We start from the raw sequence: 24925 nt of genomic DNA on the forward strand, positions 1-24925 counted from the left end.
ACCGGTCCACAGATGAGTAAACACAGTGGTTTTGGATAGCAGCGGAAATAAAAGAGTGATGAACTCCAGTGGGAGTGGGAGGGTCAAGGTAGGCTTCTTTGAGGACGTGATATTTGACCTGAAAGCATTCCAGGCAGCTAGAACAGCAGATGCAAAGGGCCTCAGGTGGGAATAAGTTGGCCTGTTCAGAAGTCAGGAAATTTGGTGATATTAATATGAAACTGCAGCAATGGGACAGGACAGATCATGCAAGTCCATAGGTCATGATGGAATGTTCCAATTTAATTGTAAGTGTAGCTGGTAGCCATTGAGGATTTTAAAGCAGAGGATGAACTGACCTTATTCACATTTCAAAAGATCAGGGGATGGATCATCAGAAGCAACAGTGAGGAGAGATATAAAGTCAGGGGAAGGATAATGTGATGGTTAGTTTTATGCATCAGCCAGGCTTGGCTAGAAACCAAGTTATCCAATTAAGCACTAATTTGGGTGCTGTTGTGAAGGTATTTTGTAGATATGGGTAACATCTGCAATCAGTTGAGTTTGCATAAAGAAGACTGTCCTCCATAATGTGGGTGGGCCTCACCTAAGCAGTTGATGGCCTTAAGAGCAAGGAATGATTTTCCCAGAGAAGTTCAGCTACTCAAGACTGAAGCATCAATGGGAGTTTTCAGCCTGCTGGTCTGTCCTCTAAATTTCAGGCTTGCAAGCTCCCACAATCATTGAGAAAATTCCTTACCAAAACTCTCTAGACAGATAGATGGATAGAGGATGGATGGATGGGTAGCTAGCTAACTGTAGAGACAGAAACATATGCTATTGGTTCTATTGTCTCAGTGAACCCTAACACAAGTAGTTAACCTCTCAGAGTTTCGCTAAGGACTAAAGAAGATGTTTGTGAAAGTGACTACTATAGGCCCAGCTCATAGTGGATAGTTCATGACTGTTATACCCCTATGTCCCTCCTTCTGTTAGGCTCAGGATGAAGAGTTTGATTAGGTCAGAAAAGAAAAGACAATTCTGGAAGAAAACATACCAAAACTCTCTCAGGGAGAGTGCTGGGGAACAGCAGGGAATACACGAACTTTTGCATACCTCTACAAACTCATGGTTACGTATTTCCTCTTATCATCATAAATAACTTTGCTAAGAGAGTCTGGAGCTTAAGGTTTTCACTTAAATATTAAGTCTCACTGAATTCCCTGTTCTACAATGAGGAAACTCTCATCTTGTGATATATTTTTCAGGATCTTTGCTCAGCTCATGGAACTTACACTATGCTCAGAAATGCCCCCCATCTTTGCTGACTTAAGCGTTGTTTTCTTTTGCCATGCCCTGAACAGTTCAAAGTCCATATTAAAATGTCAGGGTTTTGCAATCTTCGCCAATGCAAGCCCAGCAAGAATCCCCAAGCCCTTGTCAACATCCTTGTCATCAAAGCTGAAAAATACTAGTTTAACTTCTCTGGACGCTGTTTCTGAAAAATGTTTATGTAAAACAATGGTAGGAACACATGTGGACACGTACTTTTTATTCTTTAAACCTTAGCTTATTTCTTCTTCTGTCATCTGCCTTCTTTTCTTTGATTTTTCAAATTTGGTTTCATTCGGCTCAAAGTCACCACTTCTGTGCACCTGCCAGTCAGCAGAGACAGAACTGTAACTCGAACTTATGACTTAAAAAAAAATAAATGTGCATGTGGGTTGATATATGGACTCCTATTACTAGAAGCCCAGGAAGTAGGTTGAGCTTCACTACTGAGTGAGCCCAGGGCCTGTAATGATGTCATCTGAACTGTCTCTCTTGCATCTTTCAGCTTAGTTTCCATGCTGCCAACGGGCAAAAACAGCAGCCCTGGCAGCCCCCAATCCATATTCTTCCAGCTTAGCAACCCCAGGAGGGCCAGAGGAGGGAGGTGACTGCTCTTTTCCCCAGTGTCTACATATAAATTCAGGGCAAGATTCTGGTTGACCAAGCTTGTGTTACATACCCATAACACTGGCAGGCAAGAGAAGATAAATTCCATGATTGATGATATGACTGGGATCAAATGAAGTAAGTGTTGGGAGCTCCCCCCCCCAAAATTGGGATGCTGAGAAGGTAAAATACACGCAAGAAAGAATTTTTGAAAAATAATGTCCCCCAATTTTCACTTGTCTATATATCATAGCTATTTATAGCCACTATGCATCTTCTCCCATTAAGAGATAAAGAATCTGGGCTGGTTGTGTGACCTACTTTGACCAATAGGATAAAGTAGAAGTGAAAGCAACCTTGAATTGCTGGAAATATGAGACTTGGAACAGAGCCCAGTCAGTCCTCTTGTACTAGTGAGAAAGCCCTGCCAACACCCACAGAGCCACCAATTGAGTAAGTTTTGCAGAGCCCAGCTTTGATTGGCAGAAGTGCCAGCCAACCTACAGATGCAGGAACAAAAGTAAATGTTTATGAGTGTATACTCTTGAGGTTTTTGTGTTTCTGTTGCAACATCAAGGTGGCAAAAGATAACAGATAAACTTTGTATCTACCAGACCTCTCTCTTATCCCCATTCTGCAGGCAGAGGTAAGCATCCCTCCCATGCGCTCATAGCACTTACTTTCACAGCCCATATTATACTGTGACAGTGTTTATACTGAGTTATAATCATTTATTGTAACTACTTGTTTACATATTGATCTCCTTGACACTAAGTTATTTTAGGGAGGAATTTTTAAAAAATCTTTTTGAGCCCAACACTCGGCACAATATGTAGTAAAGAAAAGAAACCGGTTAAACGTTCCTAGGAATTATGCGTGACCAAACTGCTAGCCAGGTTGAATATCTTTCCATGGGTATCAGCGTCGTTTGTTTTTCCTTCTCCATGAATGGCATGTTTCATAGTTTTCTGTATGTATTTCTATTGGATAGCTTCTCTTTCTTCCTCTTAATTTGTAAATCTTTTAAAAATGTTGTTTCCATATGTATTCTTTGCAGATCCATGTATTGAAAACACTTCCTGACAGCCTGTAAACAAACTCTTTCCCTTTTATTATGGACTACATGAATTGTTTAATGAGGTTTAACTTTTTAATCTTCCCTTTATATTCCATTCATGCCTGTATGCTCAGTCACTCAGTCGTGTCTGACCCTTTGAGACCCTGTGAACTGTAGCCCACCAGGCTTCTCTGTCCATGGGATTATCCAGGCAAGCATGCTGTGTTGGTTTGCCATTTCCTCCCCCAGGGGATCTTCCAGATCCAGGGATCGAACCTGCATCTCCCGCATTGCAGGTGGATTCTTTACCACTACACCACCTGGGAAGCCAACAGTCAAGTCTATTTTGCATTTATTTAAGCATGCCCCCTTTATTTCTGGGTCATAAAGGTACCCTCCTATATTGTCTTCTAAAATTCTGGGAGTTTTGTTTTTCATATTTGGGTCTTTAACCTGTGTGGAGCTCACTTTCATAGATGGTTTAAGGCAGGGATTCAATTGCCTCAGCATCATTTAATGGCTATTTAACCTTCCCCTTTACCTGAAAGTGAAAGTCGCTCAGTCCTGTCCGATTCTTTGTGACCCCATGGACTATAAAGTCCGTGGAATTCTCTAGGCCAGAAGACTGGAGTGGGTAGCCTATTCCTTCTCCAGAGGATCTTCCCCACCCAGGAAATGAACCCGGCTCTGCTGCATTGCAGGCGGATTCTTTACCAACTGAGCCACCAGGGAAGCCCGGACACTGGCTCGCCTCACCTGGGATGCAGCTAGCAGCAGGTTTCTCTATGTGCAGGGCTCATACGTCTGGTACCTCTATTTGGTTGCACTATTCGTCGATGCCTGCGCAAACACACAACCTTCTGTGTTCACAGGACAAGTCACTCCACCTTGCTCTTTTTCTTCAAACTTGCTTTGGCTATTTCTGGCTCTTTATTTTTCCATATTCATTTTTACAGTCACCTTGTGAAGTTATACGCCACACCCTTATACGCACTAGAGTTGTCAGAATTTTGTTTGGAAGTGCATTCAATTTTTAGGCTGATTTAGGGGAGAATTTACGACTTTAAAAATGGAATCTTCCTATCCGCTAAATAATGTAAATTCACCATTTATTAGAGTTCATCTGCCTCCAAAATATACCCAGAATCCAGTAATTCTCACCATAACCAACTTGGTCCAAGCCACGATCATCTGTCCCCTGATTAGCGAAAGTCGCCTGCCTACGGGCCTCTCTGCCTCCGTCACCTGCTCCACAGCAGCGGGGTGAGTTTTGTGAAGACATAAATCAGGTCGTGGCCTGGCACCACGGCAAATCGCTTTGTCGCCTCTGTACCAGATTCCACACTTTGGGAAACTGGCTTAAATGAATGGCTGAGACGATGCTGGTAACTGGGAAATGATCAAGTAAAGGAGGCGGAGTTAGTAGCCTTTCCCTTCTCCAGAGGATCTTCCCAACCCAGGGACTGAACCCAGGTCTCCCGCATTGCGGGTGGATTCTTTACGGGTTGAGCCACAAGGGAAGCCCAAGAATACTGGAGTGGGTAGCGTATCCCTTCTCCAAAGGATCTTCCGGATCCAGGAATCCAACCGGGGTCTTCTGCATTGCAGGCGGATTCTTTACCAACTGAAGGAGAAGATGAGTGAGTGAGAAGATGAGCAAGAAGTTGCTGGTAACCGGGAAATGATCAAGTAAACGAGGCGGTCTCCTGGAAACCAAAATGGAAACGGAGGCACTGGCCTGAGCAGAGCCGCGCACCGCCGCGAGGATGAACTTGGGAGCTCCTGATGGACTCAGAAGCAAACGCGCGGGCACAGCGGTTCCGCCCCTGGGTCAGGCGGAGGCTGCGCCCAGAGCGCAGTGACAGCGAGAGTGCGTCCGGGCCTCCCGGCCTCGTGGCCGCGCACGGGGCCGCGCTCCGAGGGCGCGCTCCGGGAGGCGGCGACGGCGGCGCGCGGGGCCGCCGTGGCGGCAGAAGCTCTTCCGGTGGCGGCGGAGGCGGCGCCGAGCAGGTTCTGAGAGCCGCGCGGGCTGTAGCCGGTGGGTAGCGGTGAATCGCGGGCCTGGGTGCGGTGGGTGGGAAACGCGCAGGGAGCCGGGCGGACGGGCGCGGGCTGGAGCTGGGGCGCGCGCCCGCGGGCGGCTGCTGGGCGACCCCCGCACACCCCGGCTGGGAAATCAAAAACCTGCCCGGACTCCTCGGGCCAGGGCGTCCCTGCACCTTGGAAACCCCACCTGCCGTCCCGCTGCCTCAGCTCCCCACCTCCGGCAGCCTGACCTCCCGCGAGCTCCGCCCGGAGCCCTGCGGTGCAGCGGGTCCCCCGGCACCGAAGGGGGTGCATGCGTCCACGCCCGCACGCGCCCTGCCACGCTGTCCTCGGGGCCGCGTGCCGAACCCGCCGCGGGGAGGACACCAAGATGGCTGCCGCGGGGTCGGGTGCGGGCGAGCGCAGGTGGCCGGGTGGCACCGACCCCCGCGCCCCCGGCTCCTGGCGCAGAGCGGGCTCCAGCCCTGCAACGAGCCTTCCAGTAGGAAGAGACAGGCAGGTGATGGACACCGTGATGGTCCTGCCCAGAGCTTGCATCTCGGTGCTGACCTCCTGAGCTTTCGCACTTGTCACGGGTCTCTAGCCTTCTGAGAATGACAGTAGCCACGATGTCTACTACGTGTGTGCAGGTGATCCAGGTCCATGCATTTTTACATCACATTCCTGCAGCCCCGTGGGGTACTTGGCCTTGCCCTCCTAATCCAGATGAGGAAGGAAACTGGATCTCAGAGAGGTTGTGTATCCTGCCTAAGGTCACACAGTGGGTCCTCTGTAGTCTCGGCTTAAATGTTCCTTCCTTAAAGACGCTTTCCAAACTTGGCTGCCTTGTTTGACATTGTCTCCTCCTGCACGTATCTTCTGTTACATTACTGCTTTGGTTTTTCCGTAAGAGAATATTTCACCAGTTGAAACGAACTGTTGACTTCCTTGTTTGATTCTCTGCTTGTGCTCAGGGCCTCTGTTTGTCTTGCTCACTGTCTGTTCCCTGCACCAGGTAGACTCTCACTGAATATTTGTTGAGTGCCTGAATGAAAAAGCTTAGCATGGGTGACTTCAGAGCTTGGACACAGAATCACTCCATGAACCACTGCCTTCTGAACCCCCACAGCATTTTCTTTGTACTTATCTCAAAGTTGTAATCTCTCTTCTGCCTCATCGTCTAGATTTTTCCTTGCATGCCTCTAGCTTTTCTCTTCCTGTGCCCATCCCCAGTTTGTTGAGCTGCTTCTATGTTTCAGGCCTTGTAATCGCTGCGAGATGGATATGCAAGTGAGTAAGGAAGCTTTGCCACTCTTGTGGCACTGAACTTGGACTTGCCATGAAAGACTGACTTGCCATATAAGAGCCATATAAGATGAGAGGGAACCTGGGATAATGAGGCTCCACCAGGAGGTTCTGGGACCTCAAGCAGCTCCTTTCTCCCCTGAGGACTGTGGGTGTCTGGTTTGTAGAAAATGATGGTGTTTGGAGAGATGGGTATATCAGCTTCTCTCCAGCTCTAATATAGAATTGTTCTAAGTCTGTATTCAAGGGTTCAGCTGAGTGTGCAAGCATTTAAAGTCCCATGGACTTTCAGGAGAGTGTTGATACCCGAGTAGCGGTTGTCAGAGAAAAAGCTGTAGCTATAATTCAGAATCAGGAAAATATTTAGAACGCTTTTAATAGTCTGTAGAAGTTTTATGAAATCCCATGTGGATGGATATAGAAGGAAGCGGAGAGGGCAGCTGGAGCAGCCGTGACCCTTGGAACAGATCCATCATATAGCTCCTCTGTTCTCTGATGCCTTGGAATGAAGAATAGCCTCTAACCTACTAAGCAAGCAGTGCTTAGATGCGTTCGATTGGAGTATGATAGGGAATGGAATGAACCTTTTGTTTGAGGTTAAAGGTGAGCAATACATAGGCAGTTGTTTTTTAAAGGCTGACAATGGCTTCAGCATGAGAACTTATTGTCAGAATAGAAATCAAACCTACACTCAGTTAACTTAATCATAAAAAGTTCAAAGTTATTAAGTTTTTGGTTAACTATTACTTTGTGAAATAGACAATATATATAATCTGTGACTTGATTCTTTAAAGTAGATGGTAAAATATGCAACTTGGTATGTCGAAAGTACTAGGGTTTGGGAGTATTTTATTATTTTCACAGGCTGATACCACTATCTCAAGTATAAACCAGTAGAATTTTTTTTTTAATGGATAAGAACTTCACTCATAAGAAATTGATTAAGAAACTCAAAGGTGATCTTGAGGACCATCAAAATATGAACAATGATTATATTGTCACATGTGTGTTTTAAAGTTCAGCTAAGAATGGGATCTTCCCTGTGAACTGGGAGGTGGGGGGCAGGAATGCTGGCAGGGAGACAGAGAGACGGCAGTCATTCCCCCGTGGCTTCTTGATTTTACGCGGGCCCTATGTCTTCATGCAGACGTGTCCCTGAAACAGAGGAAGGTATGCAACAGAAGGTCATTGCTGAGATTTGAAAGAATCTGCTTCTCAGCACAGGATTCAACTTTCTGTTCTATAAACTGATCTCCTGGGTGGCCACACCCATAAGAAAGGAATGCTGTGTGCTAACAACCATCTCAAAGCCAAATCAGGGAATGTGCTTCTTGAATAAATGTTATTGCTGTTGCCAGACACATCACTTTTGGCCTCACAAGGGTCCGGAGTGGAAGAAAGTGTTAGTCGCTCAGTCGTGTCCGACTGTTTGCAGCCCCCTGGACTGCAGCCCGCCAGGCTCCTCTGTCCATGGAACGCTCCAGGCAGGAACCCTGGAGCAGCCTGCCATGTCTTCTTCCTCCAGGGGACCTTCCCAGCCCAGGGATCCAGCCCGGGTCCCCTGCATTGCTGGCAGATTCTTTACCGTCTGAGCCACCAGGGAAGCCAAGCAGACTATAAAATCAGGTAGAAATGCCATCTTGGGCAGGACACTTGGTTTCGCTGAGTAGCTTTACAAAATAGGGGGAAATTTCTTAGAGAGCTGAAGTGAGAATTTAGCCGTCTTGTAACACGTGGAAAGCCCGGGGTCTGGCACACAGTGGGCTCTCAGCCACGTCCCTCTCCGGGGACTGGGATGGGGTATATCGCGCTCTCTGGCCCTAACTAAGTAAACCAAGGGCAACCAGATCCCTTCCCAACTTTTTCAAATGCAGTTATCTTAACTAACAGTAAGCTTCCAGTTTAATAATTATCATTGTTAATCTTTAGACAGGGTTAAAGTTCTTTTCCCAAGTCCCTGGGAGAGCACATTCCCTGACAATTTGTTTTCTGTGAAGTAAATTCTTCTTTTTTTTTTTCCGCAGTAGTTGAGCATTTTCTTGGCATGTAACTTGAATTTTAAAATGAAGCTAATCTTAGGAGAAAAGTGTTTTTCTCGGGTGTTTCTGGTCATCCTCAGGAAGTTCAGGCAGCCAAGCACCCTTGTTCCCCTCTGGTCCCACCACACTGGCGGCCACTGTGTTTACGGACAAGACTTCAGCATGTGAGGACAGGAGGGTCCGTGAGTGGAGAACCACGTGTTAGTGGCGATCCGATATTTGTCTGTCCCTCCACATTTACTAAAGCTCAATAAAGCCCTCCTGTACACCTCAGTTTTATAATCCTTTCAACTCTATTTAGCCAACCCTCATCTCCATCTTCAGGATGAGAAAATTGAGGCTCAGAGAGGCAAAGTGAGTCACCCAGTGACCTGCTTAGAAAGGAAGTGGCAGAATCGAGACTCTAATCCAGACTGCAGTGGTTTAAGTCTGGTTCTCATTCTGCAGGCTGGTTGCCAGGATAGATACTCAGGGAACCAGAACGCTGAGCAAGGGTTCTTCCTTGCAGGACCCAGCCAGCAACTAGTGTGGATGGCCATGGAGTCATCTAAATATTTATACTTCCCCAGAAAGAGGGTAAAAAAAAATCTTTCCTTGATTGGAAGAGCATTTGGTTATTAATGTTTACTCATAAGTTTTATATTCTTTACCACATAGCGTCTCCCAGACTTAGCTAGTCATAGGATGACGGTGGTTTAGTCACTATGTCTGACTCTTTGCAACCCCATGGACTGTGGCCCACCAGACTCCTCTGTCCATGAGATTTCCCAGGAAAGAATACTGGAATGGGTTGCCATTTCCCCCGCCAAGGGATCTTCCCAACCCAGGGATCGAACCGGCATCTCCTACGAGTCATTCATATCGAAGTCATCAGTAAGGTTGATAAGTTAGTTGAAGACTTCAGTGGAGGTGGGTGATGTCCACCCGTAATAAGCTCTAAATGGGAAGGGTGTCTGTACGTACGTTTGGGGAAATTTAGGTTATAGTCATTCGAATGTGCTTGCTTTTCAGTCTATTCACTGTGTATCGGGTCTTCCCAAAAACAAGGCCAAGCCAGCGTTGGGTGCAGGAAAGGACTCCAGCCCATGCTGACAGATGATGACAGTTAAGTCACTCAGTCGTGTCCGACTCTGTGACCCCACGGACTAACCTATCAGGCTTCTCCGACCATGAGGTTTTCCAGGCAAGAATGCTGGAGGGGGTTGCCATTTCCTTCTCCAGGGAGTCCATTCTGAATGTACAAATTAACTTTGTTCTGGGCTTCCCTCGTAGCTTAGTCAGTAAAGAATCTGCCTGCAGTGCAGGAGACCCTGGTTCGATCCCTGAGTTGGGAAGATCTGGAGGAGGGCATGGCAACCCACTCCAGCGTTCTTGCCCGGAGAATCCCAGGGACGGAGGGGCCTGGTGGACTGCAGTCCGTGAGTGGCGCGGAGTCCGCCGTGACTGAAGTGACTCGGCGTGCACACACAGCTTCCCCCTCATCCTCGTGGCGCCTAGTGCCGTCACAAGGGCCGTGCAGCCAAATGCCTCCCTGTCTCCTCTGAGGAAATTCCTGCCCGAGAAGCACTTGCTCTGCTGTTGTCACCATCCATTGTCATGAAATACCCTGAGAACCACATCAGCAGCTGTGCTCGAGAACGCTCTAGAAAAGTGCCTGATCTTTGACCAAAGTCAGCCTCGAGAGGGAGAGAGGGAGGAAAGTTCAGGAACTGCAAGCAGGGTTATGGCTACGCTTTTCATGCATAAACCAGACTTTATGCTTAAGGCGCACCATCAACCATAAACCTTCCCCTACCACTGGGGGCTTCGCTTCCTTTCCATGACGGTGCCCTGGGCGGGCAGCCCCATGGCCCAGCCCACGAGCTGGCACCAAGTGTTCGGGCCGGATGACCCTTAAGCACAGACCCCAGCAATCAGTGGGCGCCTGTGATGCTGCAGGACCAGGTGTCCAGGCCTGCCAAGCTTCAGCAAGGAGGCAGGTGGAAAGGTGCTGTGCCCAGGGACCCCCGCATAGCAGTCAAGGCCATGGGGTGCTTTGCCCCCCAAGGCAGCTCCTAGGGCAGGAGCCCCCGCCTCGGCCCCCTGCACTTCGGGCAGAGGCTCAGAGCTTCTCCTGGGTCTACAGCTGGGGAGACAGGTGAGCCAGGGCAGGGGCACCTTGTCCACTGTCCCACAATTTTAGTGTAAAATAGGAAATAAGTTTCGTTTGTTTTGTTTTCAGACTGGACTCTTATTTATAGAAACTGGTTATTTTATTTAGAGTGGGGAAAAAAGTATAAACTGTTCCTGCGCTTGAAGGTTGGTGCAAGAAAATGCTTGTCCAATTAGATCATGGGAGTCCTAGTTAATAATTAAAATTTTATCTGGTTTGAGATCAGCTTTCTTTGTAAGAATGTTCATATGGCATTTCTGATTAGCCTTTATGGTTTTGAAATTGGTGGGGGCAGGGACGGGCTCTCAAGTTTAGTTGGTATGTCTTATTAAAATCCTTTTTAAATAGTTTTATTTGTTTGCTGTTGCTGAAGTTTAGTTGATATACAATGTTGTGTTAGTTTCAGGTGTACAGCAAAACTATTCAAGTATATGTATACACACATATGCATATACATATATATATACACACACATATGCATATGCATACATACACACATATGCATATACATATATATATGTACACAATAGGTCCTTGTCGTGTGGCTGTTTTATATGTGTGTGTGTGTGTGTGTGTGCTCAGATGCTTCAGTCATGTCCACCTCTTTGTGACACTATGGACTGCAGCCCGCCAGGCTCCTCTGCCCACGGGATTCTCCAGGCAAGAATACTGGAGTGGGTTGCCATGCCCTCCTCCAGGAGATCTTTCCAACCCAGGGATCGAACCCAAGTGTCCTGTATCTCCTGCACTGCAGGCAGATTCTTTACTGCTGAGGCACTGGGATGCATTTAATATAATGTGTAGATATTACTCACAAATTCCTAATTTATCCCTCCCTCCACCCCCACCTTTCCCCTTTAGTGACTGTAAGTTTTTTTCTAAATGAACTTATTTACAAAATCACATTCTTTTAAGTAGTAAAAAGAGTGCTGTGTTAGTAGCCTAATGTACTTAGCATATTGCTAGTCGTGTCCGACTCTTTGCGACCCCATGGACTGTGGCCTACCAGGCATCTCTGTCCACGGGATTCTCCAGGCAAGAACACTGGAGTGGGTTACCATTAACACAACTAAATCTTACCCTAAAACAACCATGTATGAGCTTATCTTTCTGGAGGTCAGAAGCCCAGACTGGTTCTGTGTTGCCTCTGGAGGCTCCAAGGGAGACTCTCTATCCGTGCTCTTGGCAGCTTCCAGAGGCCATGCCGCTCGCTGGGCTCCTGGCCCTGCCTCACACCAAACTCTGCTTGTCCCTTGTCGCATCCACCTCTCTGACTCTCCTCTCCTACCTCCCTCTTTCTCTCACAAGGACCCTTGTTGTGATCAGGCCCACCTGAATCATCCAAGGGAGTTTCCCAGTCTCAAGAGCTTTCACTGAATTATACCAGCAAAGTCCCTTCGCCACAGGAAGTAATACAGTCAGAAGCTGGAGGTTGGCGGGGGTGGTGGTGGGGTATCTCTGGGGGGCCACGGTGCTGCCTGCCACACTCTATACAGAGTGGGTGGTATGGACTTTCAGTGTTGGGCTTTTGGCAGGCTAGGCCTGGCGTCTGATGATAAGCCTGCTTCCTCCCTTGTGGGATAGCTATGACTTCTGAGAATCTTACTTTCCTCCTCTGCGAGTTGTGCATAATATGCCTAAAGCACAGTGTTGTGGAAACTGACTTAGAATAGTCTTCCACTGGCACAGAGTAGGGGCTTGAACTCTTAGGCAAGTGCACAGCCCTGTCCCTTGTATGTAATAGAAACTCAAAACTGTTGGAGTTCCTTTCCCTATCAGTCTCTTTTTCCTTTGCCTGTTAAAGAAGGGACTTTGTATACACTACTATATATAAAATAAACAACAAGATCTTACTATACAGCACAGGGAACTGTATTCAGTATCTTATAAGAATCTATATGGGAAAGAATCTGAAAAATATGCATACAGATACATACGTATGTTGATACGTATCTGAGTCACTTCGCTGTATACCAGGAACTAATGCAACATTGTAGATCAACTATACTTCAACTTTAAAAAAAAGAGACTTTGTGAGGCCTCCACAGCAGTCTTCTCATGTGTACTGTGGAGGCACCATAGGGTTAGCATAGCTCAGAGCTTCATGGTAGGAGTAGACCTGTTTTTATTTAAGGGGGAAAAGAAGGGCCTTACAGACCCCAGTTCTGTGCAGACATTAAGTGCTGTGATTTGAGGGGCGGGGGGATAGCTGAAAGAGTAACAGAGAAGAAAGAATGCACTGGCTGACCAGCACCTGAGACAAGGTCTTTGCCCACTTCCTTCTGCCGCCAGCACCAGGGGCACACCCTGGGCAGTCATTTCCCCCTCTGTGCCTCTGTTTCCTGTATGATGGGCACATTGAGGGCATCATTTTTAAGATCCTCTCTAGCTCTTATCCAATTAGAACATCTTTTATGAAGTACCATGTTATAAAACCAGATCATGTTTTCAATAATGTGACCTTAAGTTTGCCCCATATTTAACAAATTAGAGGTTGGTTGGTCATTAAGAACGAGAATTCTCTGAAAGCTATATTAACTTTTTGTTGTTGTTGCTGTTACATGTATTAAGTGTAGAGGGGAAATAGTGACAGTGAGAATTAGACTTTAGAGGGAAGAAGGATGACTTGGCACCCAATTTTATGAGAAGACATCAGTGTCAAATACCCATGGGGGAGCACGGCAGCCCGCTCAGGGCTGTGAGACGACATGGCGGAGCAGAGAAGGACGTGGGGCACACAGCTCCCAGCCTCACGCAGAGTCGCAGCCTGGTGCCTGGAGAGCCGGAGGGGCCCAGGCTCAGAGCGCCTGCAGAAGCACGTGCCGGGCCTTGTGCTAGACCTCCTGGATCCGAGGCTCTAGAAGACTGATAGTGTTCGTCTTTTTCAGAAGCTCTTCAGGTGAGGTTAGTGTGTTCTGTTGTTTAGGAACCACCAGTCTGTACTGCTGGCTTTGCAGGAATAATAGTGCCCTGGGGAGGGGGCCTTTAATATGCTGAGTTTTCACTCCCTGCTTGCCACCAGCATTGCTTATCATTTTTAGAATTTGTCAGGGTAACCATCTTGCAGTGTTCTCACTCCCCTGATGACCCTTTGGGACTTGTCTCCACCTCCTCACTGGCCCAAGGTGGAAGCAACCAGGGGGATATTCCTTTTGGGCAGCGGGACGAGCAGTACACTCACTTCCCCTGTCCTCCAGGACAGCACACTGCCGAGTTCCTACCCACTGACACTCTGTCACAGCCTCTTTTGCTGAAACTTAGTCTTTCCCGACCTCTTAACATCTGAGGCAATGGCACCCCACTCCAGTACTCTTGCCTGGAAAATCCCATGGACGGAGGAGCCTGGTAGCTGCAGTCCATGAGGTCCGCGAAGAGTCAGACACGACTGAGCGACTTCACTTTGACTTTTCACTTTCATGCATTGGAGAAGGAAATGGCAACCCACTCCAATGTTCTTGCCTGGAGAATCCCAGGGATGGGGGAGCCTGGTGGGCTTCCGTCTATGGGGTCGCACAGAGTCGGACACGACTGAAGCGACTTAGCAGTAACATCTGAGGCCTTGGATTCCTTCTCTTTTTACATTCACCTCCCTGTTGATCTCCTCCTATTGTGTGAGTTTCCATAGTCTCTGTGCTTATAGCTCCCAGATGAATATCTGCAGACAAAACCTCTCCTCTGAACTCCACACTCTCATTTTCAAATGCCTCCTGGACATCTCCACTTAGAAGGCCCCTAGGCCTTACAAACTTCATTCATCCAAAGCTGAACTTGCTGTTTTCTCCCTAACATCTGCTCCTCTTCCATCCAGATTACCTTAGGAGTCATGCCTTTTTTATTCTGTCCCACCCCCCGTCCAAGTTATCAGGAAATCCCGTTGGCTCCATCAACAGCATATCCAGAACATCAGCGCTTCTTGACAGCTCCCTGCTGCCACCTGCTCCACCATCAGCCCTGTTCTGGATGCCTGCATGAGCCTCACAGAGAGGCTTCCTACATCTGCTCTTATCACCCCACTGCATTCTCCACACAGCAGCTAGAGAGGTCCTTTTAAATTATAAGTCAGATCATTTTAGTACTCGAACCCACCAGTGACTCCCATTTCCCTCAGGGTAAAATGCAGAGGCCTCACAGTGGCCACAAGGCAACAAACAATCCTATTCCCACTTAACCCCCTCCCCATGCCTCTCAGACCCCTCATCTCCTGTCTCCCTCTTCCTCTCTCCAGCCCAGCTGCGCACCTTCTTGCTGTTCTTTGAAGACATCTGCCTCAGGGCCTCTGGAGTGTCTGTTCCTTCTCCCCGGAATGCCGTTCCCCCAGTTCCCCGCATGCTTCATCTCTTCTCTCCCATCTTGCTCCCTTGTTATTTTCTCAGTGAGGCCTGCCCTGCCTGCCCTGGTTAAACACACACTCCTCCTGATGGTTCCTAGTCTGACTTTTCCCCAAACCACCTATTACCTTCTTAGATATTTGATACTTGGTTTACCTTTTGTGTTTGTATTGTCTGGCTCCCCTTCTATTCCCACCATCCAACACCAGCTCCACCAAGGCAGGAATTTTTGTCTTTGTTCACTGATTTAGGCCAAGAATCTGTTATATGGTGGATGCCCAGTCAGTGAACACTAAAGGCAGCAGCATTTTCTAGACTTTAAAGAAAGAAGAAACCTGTAAGTCTTGTCTTGGCAAGAATTTCTTCTGTATTTAATCTGTGACCTACTGCAGTGTAGAGTGTAAGAACGATACCTCATCATGGTCCATTCAGAAATAGGAGTGAGTTTGACCAGGTTCTCTGGTTTAATTATTACAGCATAGAAAGTATAAGGATAGAAACAAACTATGACCTGTATGCATAAGTAGAAATTCAAATTCTGATCCTGAGACAAGGCCAGTGTGAACTGTATGTTATAGATCCATACTGGAAAAAGTACAGAAACTGGAAGTGCTGAGAAACTTTCATAAAAACATCTTAGAGTTCTATTATATTAATATCTGCTGATCAATAATAAAAAATTGGGACTTTTTTGTGTCCAGCCTTTTTCAAAATTTATTTTTAATCGAGTTTATGAAAGTATTGGTTCAAGACAGGGATTGAAAATGAGAACAAACAAAGCAGGTCTTTCATCACACATAGCTTAAGAAGCACTAATCAGATGGACTCCAGGGCTACCTTAGGAACTTGGAGTAAAAAACAGCTTGAGACCTTCTGTACCTTTATTAGTTATCTCATAGATTTTCATTTTATTGTCTCCTATAGTGATTTTCAACTTTTTTCTTTTTTGCTTTTCTTCCCCCCAAGCAGTAGAACCCTCTCTTTAAAAGATCGTTGCCATAAAACACAGCGGCAGAAGGCAGATGAGAGCAGACCAACTGTGGTTGAGCATGAATCCCCTCCACTCCCCTCTGTTCAGCTCAGTCGCTCAGGCGTGTCCGACTCTTTGTGACCCCATAGACTGCAGCACGCCAGCCCTCCCTGTCCATCACCAACTCTTGCAGTTTACTCAAACCCATGTCCATCGAGTCAGTGATGCCATCCAACCATCTCATCCTCTGTCGTCCCCTTCTCCTCCTGCCCTCAGTCTTTCCCAGCATCAGGGTCTTTTCCAAGGAGTCAGTTCTTTGCATCAGGTGACCAAAGTATTGGAGTTTCAGCTTCAGCATCAGTCCTTCCAATGAATATTCAGAACTGATTTCCTTTAGGATGGACTGATTGGATCCTCTTGCAGTCCAAGGGACTTTCAAGAGTCTTCTCCAACACCACAGTTTAAAAGCATCAATTCTTCAGTGCTCAGCTTTCTTTATAGTCCAACTCTCATATCTGTACATAACTACTGGAAAAACCATAGCTTTGACTAGACAGACCTTTGTTGGCAACATAATGTCTCTGCTTTTTAATCTGCTCTCTCAGTTGATAATAGCTTTTCTTCCAAGGATCAATTGTCTTTTTATTTCATGGCTGCAATCACCATCTGCAGTGGTTTGGGAGCCCAAGAAATAAAGCCTGTCAGTGTTTCCATTGTTTCCCCAACTATTTGCCATGAAATGATGGGACCGGATGCCGTGATCTTAGTTTTCTGAATGTTGAGTTTTAAGCCAACTTTTTCACTCTCCTCTTTCACTTTCGTCAAGAAGCTCTTTAGTTCTTCTTCGCTTTCTGGCATAAGGATGGTATCATATACATATCTGAGGTTATTGATATTTCTCCCAGCAATCTTGATTCCAGCTTGTGCTTCATCCAGCCCAGCATTTTGCATGATGTATTCTGCATATAAGTTAAATAAGCAGGATGACAATATACAGACTTGACATATTCCTTTCCCTATTTGGAACCAGTCTGTTTTTCCATGTCCAGTTCTAACTGTTGCTTCTTGACCTGCATACAGATTTTCCAGGACCTAGGTAAGATGGTCTGGTATTTCCGTCTCTTGAAGAATTTTCCACAGTTTGTTGTTATCCACACAGTCAAAGGCATTGGCCTAGTCAATAAAGCTGAAATAGATGTTTTTCTGGAACTCGCTTGCTTTTTTGATGATCTAACAGATGTTGGCAATTTGATCTCTGGTTCCTCTGCCTTTTTAAAATCCAGCTTTAACATCTATAAGTTCACAGTTCACGTATTGCTGAAGCCTGGCTTGGAGAATTTTGAACGTTACTTTGCTAGCATGTGACATGAGTGCAATTGTGCAGTAGTTTGAAAATTCTTTGGCATTGCCTTTCTTTGGGATTGGAATGAAAACTGACTTTTTCCCATCCTGTGGCCACTGCAGACTTTTCCAGCCTTGCCGGCATATTGAGTGCAGCACTCCATTCCCCTAGAGGTCACTAAAGTCCCTCAGCAGAGCCCTAAGTCCCTGCACACAAGTATGATACCTATTTTCCTGGGCATGAATTGGAGTTTCTATTTTACTTGTTATATGTTTTATAGATAATATATCTTATATAGTCTCATTTGAAATTTAGACATTCCTTCATACAATGACCCAGCTCTTTGAAGTGTTTCCTCATATCTCTGGACTTGACATGCATGACTTAAAGGTGCCCTGATTTGAAATTTAGACACTTCTTTTATCGTAGCAGTTCAGTTCAGTTCAGTCGCTCAGTCGTGTCCGACTCTTTGCGACCCCATGAATCGCAGCACGCCAGGCCTCCCTGTCCATCACCAACTCCCAGAGTTCACTCAGACTCACGTCCATCGAGTCAGTGATGCCATCCAGCCATCTCATCCTCGGTCATCCTCTTCTCCTCCTGCCCCCAACCCCTCCCAGCATCAGAGTCTTTTCCAATGAGTCAACTCTTCGCATCAGGTGGCCAAAGTACTGGAGTTTCAGCTTTAGCATCATTCCTTCCAGAGAAATCCCAGGGCTGATCTCCTTCAGAATGGACTGGTTGGATCTCCTGGCAGTCCAAGGGACTCTCAAGAGTCTTCTCCAACACCACAGTTCAAAAGCATCAATTCTTCAGCACTCAGCCTTCTTCACAGTCCAACTCTCACATCCATACATGACCACTGGAAAACCATAGCCTTGACTAGACGGACCTTAGTCCGCAAAGTAATGTCTCTGCTTTTGAATATGCTATCTAGGTTGGTCATAACTTTTCTTCCAAGGAGTAAGCGTCTTTTAATTTCATGGCTGCAATCACCATCTGCAGTGATTTTGGAGCCCCTAAAAATAAAGTCTGACACTGTTTCCACTGTTTCTCCATCTATTTCCCATGGAGTGATGGGACCGGATGCCATGATCTTCATTTTCTGAATGTTGAGCTTTAGGCCAACTTTTTCACTCTCCACTTTCATTTTCATCAAGAGGCTTTTTAGTTCCTCTTCACTTTCTGCCATAAGGGTGGTGTCATCTGCATATCTGAGGTTATTGATAATTCTCCCGGCAATCTCGATTCCAGCTTGTGTTTCTTCCAGTCCAGTGTTTCTCATGATGTACTCTGCATAGAAGTTAAATAAGCAGGGTGACAATATACAGCCTTGACAGACTCCTTTTCCTATTTGGAACCAGTCTGTTGTTCCATGTCCAGTTCTAACTGTTGCTTCCTGACCTGCATACAGATTTCTCAAGAGGCTGGTCAGGTGGTCTGGTATTCCCATCTCTTTCAGAATTTTCCACAGTTTCTTGTGATCCACACTATCAAAGGCTTTGGCATAGTCAATAAAGCAGAAATAGATGTTTTTCTGGAACTCTCTTGCTTTTTCCATGATCCAGTGGATGTTGGCAATTTGGTCTCTGGTTCCTCTGCCTTTTCTAAAACCAGCTTGAACATCAGGGAGTTCACGGTTCACGTATTGCTGAAGCCTGGCTTGGAGAATTTTGAGCATTACTTTACTAGCGTGTGAGATGAGTGCAATTGTGTGCTCGTTTGAGCATTCTTTGGTATTGCCTTTCTTTGGGATTGGAATGAAAACTAACCTTTTCCAGTCCTGTGGCCACTGCTGAGTTTTCCAAATTTGCTGGCATATTGAGTGCAGCACTTTCACAGCATCATCTTTCAGGATTTGAAACAGCTCAACTGGAATTCCATCACCTCCACTAGCTTTGTTCGTAGCGATGCTTTCCAAGGCCCACTTGACTTCACATTCCAAGATGTCTGGCTCTAGATTAGTGATCACACCATCATGAATATCTAGGTCCTGAAGATCTTTTTTGTACAGTTCTTCTGTGTATTCTTGCCACCTCTTTAGAACTGGTTAAAAACTAGCCATAAAGTCACGTGTATTTCAGTGAGAGAAATAACAGTGGAGGAACTGGGGCTGTCTCAACAACAAAGGAAGAGATAGGTCTTTCAGAGCATCTTGGAGAATGGTGGAATTTAGGGAAGCTTAATGAAGCAATATTATGATTGACTCAGAGCAGGGTTTGGAGAAGGCAATGGCACCCCACTCCAGTACTCTTGGCTGGAGAATCCCATGGACAGAGGAGCCTGGTGGGCTGCCATCTGTGGGGTCGCACAGAGTCGGACACGACTGAAGCCACTTAGCAGCAGCAGCAGATCAGGGCTGGCTGTGAAGCTCTGGGCTATAAAGTAGCCCCTTGACCTGTTTCTGTGGAAACAGCAAAGTTAAGAAAGACTTGGAATATTGTTTTTTCAAACAACAAAGTTTCTGACAGTCCGCCTTTATGGAGAACAAGGTTTCTTATCCACCAGTGAGATAAGAAAGCAGGGTCACCCAAAAAATGGAGTCGTTATGACACCTTTTAGCTCCATTATGAGTTTCAGAGAAATATGAAAGGAAGTGTTAGTTGCTGTCTTGTCTGACTCTTTGCGACCCCATGGACTGTAGCCCCCCAGGCTCCTCTGTTCATGAATTTCCAGGCAGGAGTACTGGAGTGGGTTGACATTCCCTTCTCCATGGGACCTTCCCAACCCAGGGGTCAAACCTGAGTCTCCCACGTTGCAGGGTATTCTTTACTGTCTGAGCCACCAGGGAAGCCCCTGGGAGAAATATGGTTCCCCGTTAGCTTCACAGCTGACTTTATCTGTCTGTCATCTCAGCCTGCTTTAAGAATAATACGTACACTACATTCGTCACATCTGTGGGCCTAACATGCTTGATTTGGATCCAGTGGGCCATGATCCATGTTAATTTGAGATTCTAATAAAGTTTAAATGACAGGCACTGACATCTTAAAACACCTACAATCTAGTGAAGAACTGAAAAATAACTTAATGAAAAAATGACCTGGAAAAGAAAGCTACTAGAAGAACCAATATTAGAAATGTAAGAAGAGGAAACCAGTATGAGAAAGCAGTGGTTTAAGCCATAATAGTGATCAAATCCTTTGACCTTCTAATATCATATAGAGAGATATAGTTTAAGGAAGTCACTAGCTCTGAGGGAAAAAATTAGTAGACAGTGATACAGCATTACTTTTCATAGTGAAAAACTGAAAATAACATAAACTTTGAAGGTGTTGCTAAATACCCGAAATGAATATTTACTGCCATCAGTTCAGCTCAGTTCAGTCACTCAGTCGTGTCCAACTCTTTGCGACCCCATGAATCGCAGCACGCCAGGCCTCCCTGTCCATCACCAGCTCCCAGAGCTCACTCAGACTCACGTTCATCAAGTCCGTGATGCCATCCAGCCATCTCATCCTCGGTCGTCCCCTTCTCCTTCTGCCCCCAATCCCTCCCGGCATCAGAGTCTTTTCCAATGAGTCAACTCTCCGCATCAGGTGGCCAAAGTACTGGAGCTTCAGCTTTAGCATCATTCCTTCCAAAGAAATCCCAGGGCTGATCTCCTTTAGAATGGACTGGTTGGATATCCTTGCAGTCCAAGGGACTCTCAAGAGTCTTCTCCAACACCACGGTTCAAAGGCATCAATTCTTCGGCGCTCAGCCTTCTTCACAGTCCAACTCTTGCATCCATACATGACCACTGGAAAAACCATAGCCTTGACTAGATGGACCTTTGTTGGCAAAGTAATGTCTCTGCTTTTCAATATGCTATCTAGGTTGGTCATAATGTTTGAGTGCTTATGAAATAAGTGCAAGAAATAGGATATTAAAATACCAAGTATGAGATCAACTTTGTTATTTGTTTTAATTAGATGATAACATGTATAGAAAATACCTGCAAAGAAATATACAAAAAGAGCAACAATAGTTATTTCAGAATAGCTAAATTATAGTAGATTTTCTTTATTCTTCATTTTCTACCATAAGCTTATGTTATTCAAAATAGTACAAAAAGCATGTATTACAACAATACAGAGCAGTTCTAACAATAAACATATATTACTCAGAGAAAGAAATTAGTTACTTTAGAAAAAAGTAAGGGTTCTTAGCCAGAAAATAAGTACTTTATGAGAAAAATTATATGCTCCCATGTTATAACTATTTATGGGGTTGGCAAAATGTGTTTTTCCCATTATGACCCTGTTAGATTGAAGAGCATAATTTTTCATTTTTGATTGGTGGTTTTTATGCTGAATAAGGCTGGATGAATCTGAGTCTTTTTTTAATTGTAGAATTTTTAGCATGCGACCCTTTTTTTGCATTAGTCACTTCTACTTGTAGGAGTAACAGATTTAGTAAACCAGAATGCAGCAGTAGTTTGACATTGGTTCTTTCACCCAGAAAAAGGAATCTCAAGCTTCAGTGCCTGTTACTGTTGATGTTATTTTTGACTTTTCATATTTTAATTTTTTTCTAAAGGATAGGTTTTCAAAAGTAAGGGATGAGGAAATAGTATGTCCTTTTAAAAACAACTGTGTGGGAAATTATTGAAATTTGTTTAGGATCAACTAAGATTTGCAATGAAATTAAAAGACGCTTACTCCTTGGAAGAAAAGTTATGATCAACCCAGATAGCATATTCAAAAGCAGAGACATTACTTTGCTGGCTAAGGTCCATCTAGTCAAGGCTATGGTTTTTCTAGTAGTCATGTATGGATGTGAGAGTTGGACCGTGAAGAAGGCTGAGTGCCGAAGAATTGATGCTTTTGAACTGTGGTGTTGGAGAAGACTCTTGAAAGTCTCTTGGACTGCAAGGAGATCCAACCAGTCCATTCTGAAAGAGATCAGCCCTGGGATTTCTTTGGAAGGAATGATGCTAAAGCTGAAACTCCAATACTTTGGCCACCTGATGCGAAGAGTTGACTCATTGGAAAAGACTCTGATGCTGGGAGGGATTGGGGGCAGGAGGAGAAGGGGAAGACAGAGGATGAGATGGCTGGATGGCATCACCGACTCAATGGACGTGAGTCTGAGTGAACTCTGGGAGTTGGTGATGGACAGGGAGGCCTGGCGTGCTGCAATTCGTGGGGTCGCAAAGAGTCAGACACGACTGAGCGACTGAACTGAACTGAACTGAATTTTTGCAAACAAATTTAGGTTTGGACTTAAATTTTCCCTCTGCCATTTATTACAAAGTTATTTTCGTAAACTGAAGTGTCCATAACTCTTTAGTGTAATTACAAAGTTTCCGAATGTATGGTAACGTTATAAATCTTAAATCCGCTTGTCTTTCTGATCCTCTCCAGTCCAGGAAGATGTCTGGAGAACTTCCACCAAACATTAACATCAAGGAACCTCGATGGGATCAAAGCACTTTCATTGGACGAGCCAAACATTTCTTCACTGTAACTGATCCCAGGAACGTTCTGTTAACCAACGAACAACTGGAGGCGGCGAGGAAGGTAGTCCATGATTACAGGTAACACTAGTGGTGTGCTTTTTGACTTAATGTGTTAATAGATCGTCCTGGTGGCCCCTTGTCTTAACCCTTCCCTTAGTGAGTTTTCAACATGTTTTTGCAATTGAGTCCTTTTTATCAAAAGAAAAAAAAAAAAAGTGAGAAATAAGAAGACAGGTTTTGTACCCCATTGGTGACCCTTAACAGAAATATCCAAGGTTCATAATAACCTGAATATAAGACAGCCATCCTCCAACTCATAAGTGCCAATCTGTGAGGTGCCCTGCCTCTCACTCTCTGATACAGCTACCCCTGAATCCACGTCCTTCTGTCTCCAGGTGGAAGCCGCCTCTTACAAAACCAAGTTGTCAGGAATTAGGGTACGTTGGTCACTTCTTAGATAAAGCCTCAATGAATAAACCCCACGTATAGTAGCTCCTATGGGAAGGATGCTGGTGGCATGGTTTGTAGGTTTGGGATGGATTTCGTCAGTTCAAAGAGCCAGGCGTGAGGTAGAGAAGAGGCATGAGCTCTAGGGCAATAGTCACAGCTTTCATTTATTTTAAAAAATTTTAATGCAATTTTTAAAGGCTATACTCAATTTACAGTTATTAACAAAATAACTGTATGCTATGTTTCGAAATACATCCTTGAGCCTGTCTTACACCCAGTGGTTTATACCTCCCAGTCTTCTACCCATATATTGTCCCCCCAACAACTTATAACCACTACTTTGTTCTCTGTATCTGTGTGCCCGATTCTTTTTTGTTATATTCACTGGTGTGTTGTATTTTTTAAATTCCACATATAAGTGATAATTACAGTATTCATTTTTCTCTGTCTGCCACAGCATAATGCCCTCCAATTCCATCCATGTTGCTGCAAATGGAAAAATTTCATTCTTTTTTATGATAAGTACCATTCCACATATATATATATCAGTTCAGCTCAGTTCAGTCGCTCAGTTGTATCTGACTCTTTGCGACCCCATGAATCACAGCACGCCAGGCCTCCCTGTCCATCACCAACCCCCGGAGTTCACTCAGACTCACGTCCATCGAGTCGGTGATGCCATCCAGCCATCTCATCCTGGGTCGTCCCCTTCTCCTCCTGCCCCCAGTCTCTCCCAGCATGAGTCAGCTCTTCACATGAGGTGGCCAAAGTATTGGAGTTTCAGCTTTAGCATCATTCCTTCCAGAGAAATCCGAGGGCTGATCTCCTTCAGAATGGACTGGTTGGATCTCCTTGCAGTCCAAGGGACTCTCAAGAGTCTTCTCCAACACCACAGTTCAAAAGCATCAATTCTTCGGCGCTCAGCCTTCTTCACAGTCCAACTCTCACTTGACCACTGAAAAAACCATAGCCTTGACTAGACGGACCTTAGTCCACAAAGTAATGTCTCTGCTTTTGAATATGCCATCTAGGTTGGTCATAACTTTTCTTCCACGGAGTAAGCGTCTTTTAATTTCATGGCTGCAGTCACCATCTGCAATGATTTTGGAGCCCCCAAAAATAAAGTCTGACACTGTTTCCACTGTTTCTCCATCTATTTCCCAGGGAGTGCTGGGACCGGATGCCCTGATCTTCGTTTTCTGAATGTTGAGTTTAAGCCAAATTTTCACTCTCCCCTTTCACTTTCATCAAGAGGCTTTTGAGTTCCTCTTCACTTTCTGCCATAAGGGTGGTGTCATCTGCATATCTGAGGTTATTGATATTTCTCCCAGTAATCTTGATTCCAGCTTGTGTTTCTTCTAGTCCAGCGTTTCTCACGATGTACTCTGCATAGAAGTTAAATAAGCAGGGTGACAATATACAGCCTTGATGTACTCCTTTTCCTATTTGGAACCAGTCTGTTGTTCCATGTCCAGTTCTAACTGTTGCTTCCTGACCTGAATATAGGTTTCTCAACAGGCAGGTCAGGTGGTCTGGTATTCCCATCGCTTTCAGAATTTTCCACAGTTTTTGTGACCCATACAGTCAAAGGTTTTGTCATAGTTAATAAAGCAAAAATAGATGTTTTTTCTGGAACTCTCTTGCTTTTTCTATGATCCAGCGGATGTTGGCAATTTGATCTCTGGTTCCTCTGCCTTTTCTAAAACCAGCTTGAACATCAGGAAGTTCACAGTTTACGTATTGTTGAAGCCTGGCTTGGAGAATTTTGAGCATTACTTTACTAGCGTGTGAGATGAGTGCAATTGTGTGGTCGTTTGAGCATTCTTTGGTATTGCCTTTCTTTGGGATTGGAATGAAAACTGACCTTTTCCAGTCCTGTGGCCACTGCTGAGTTTTC

General features: G+C 45.4%; 1 protein-coding gene across 2 annotated transcripts in view; it reads left to right on the forward strand.

Moving 5' to 3' along the window:
- The first annotated feature begins 4916 nt into the window (after nucleotides 1-4916).
- Nucleotides 4917-24925, forward strand: part of LOC120853593 (sideroflexin-1) — a 56223-nt gene continuing 36214 nt past the window's right edge. For both annotated transcript variants that reach the window (XM_040227552.1, XM_040227551.1), the window contains exons 1-2: nucleotides 4917-5022; nucleotides 22484-22656. In XM_040227552.1, coding sequence (XP_040083486.1) covers nucleotides 22493-22656 — 164 coding nt within the window. In that variant the 5' untranslated portion in view covers nucleotides 4917-5022; nucleotides 22484-22492. The remainder of the gene's footprint in view (nucleotides 5023-22483; nucleotides 22657-24925) is intronic.

Source organism: Oryx dammah, unplaced genomic scaffold (assembly GCF_014754425.2).
Source record: "Oryx dammah isolate SB20612 unplaced genomic scaffold, SCBI_Odam_1.1 HiC_scaffold_26, whole genome shotgun sequence".
In the NCBI taxonomy this organism is placed as follows: Eukaryota; Metazoa; Chordata; class Mammalia; order Artiodactyla; family Bovidae; genus Oryx; species Oryx dammah.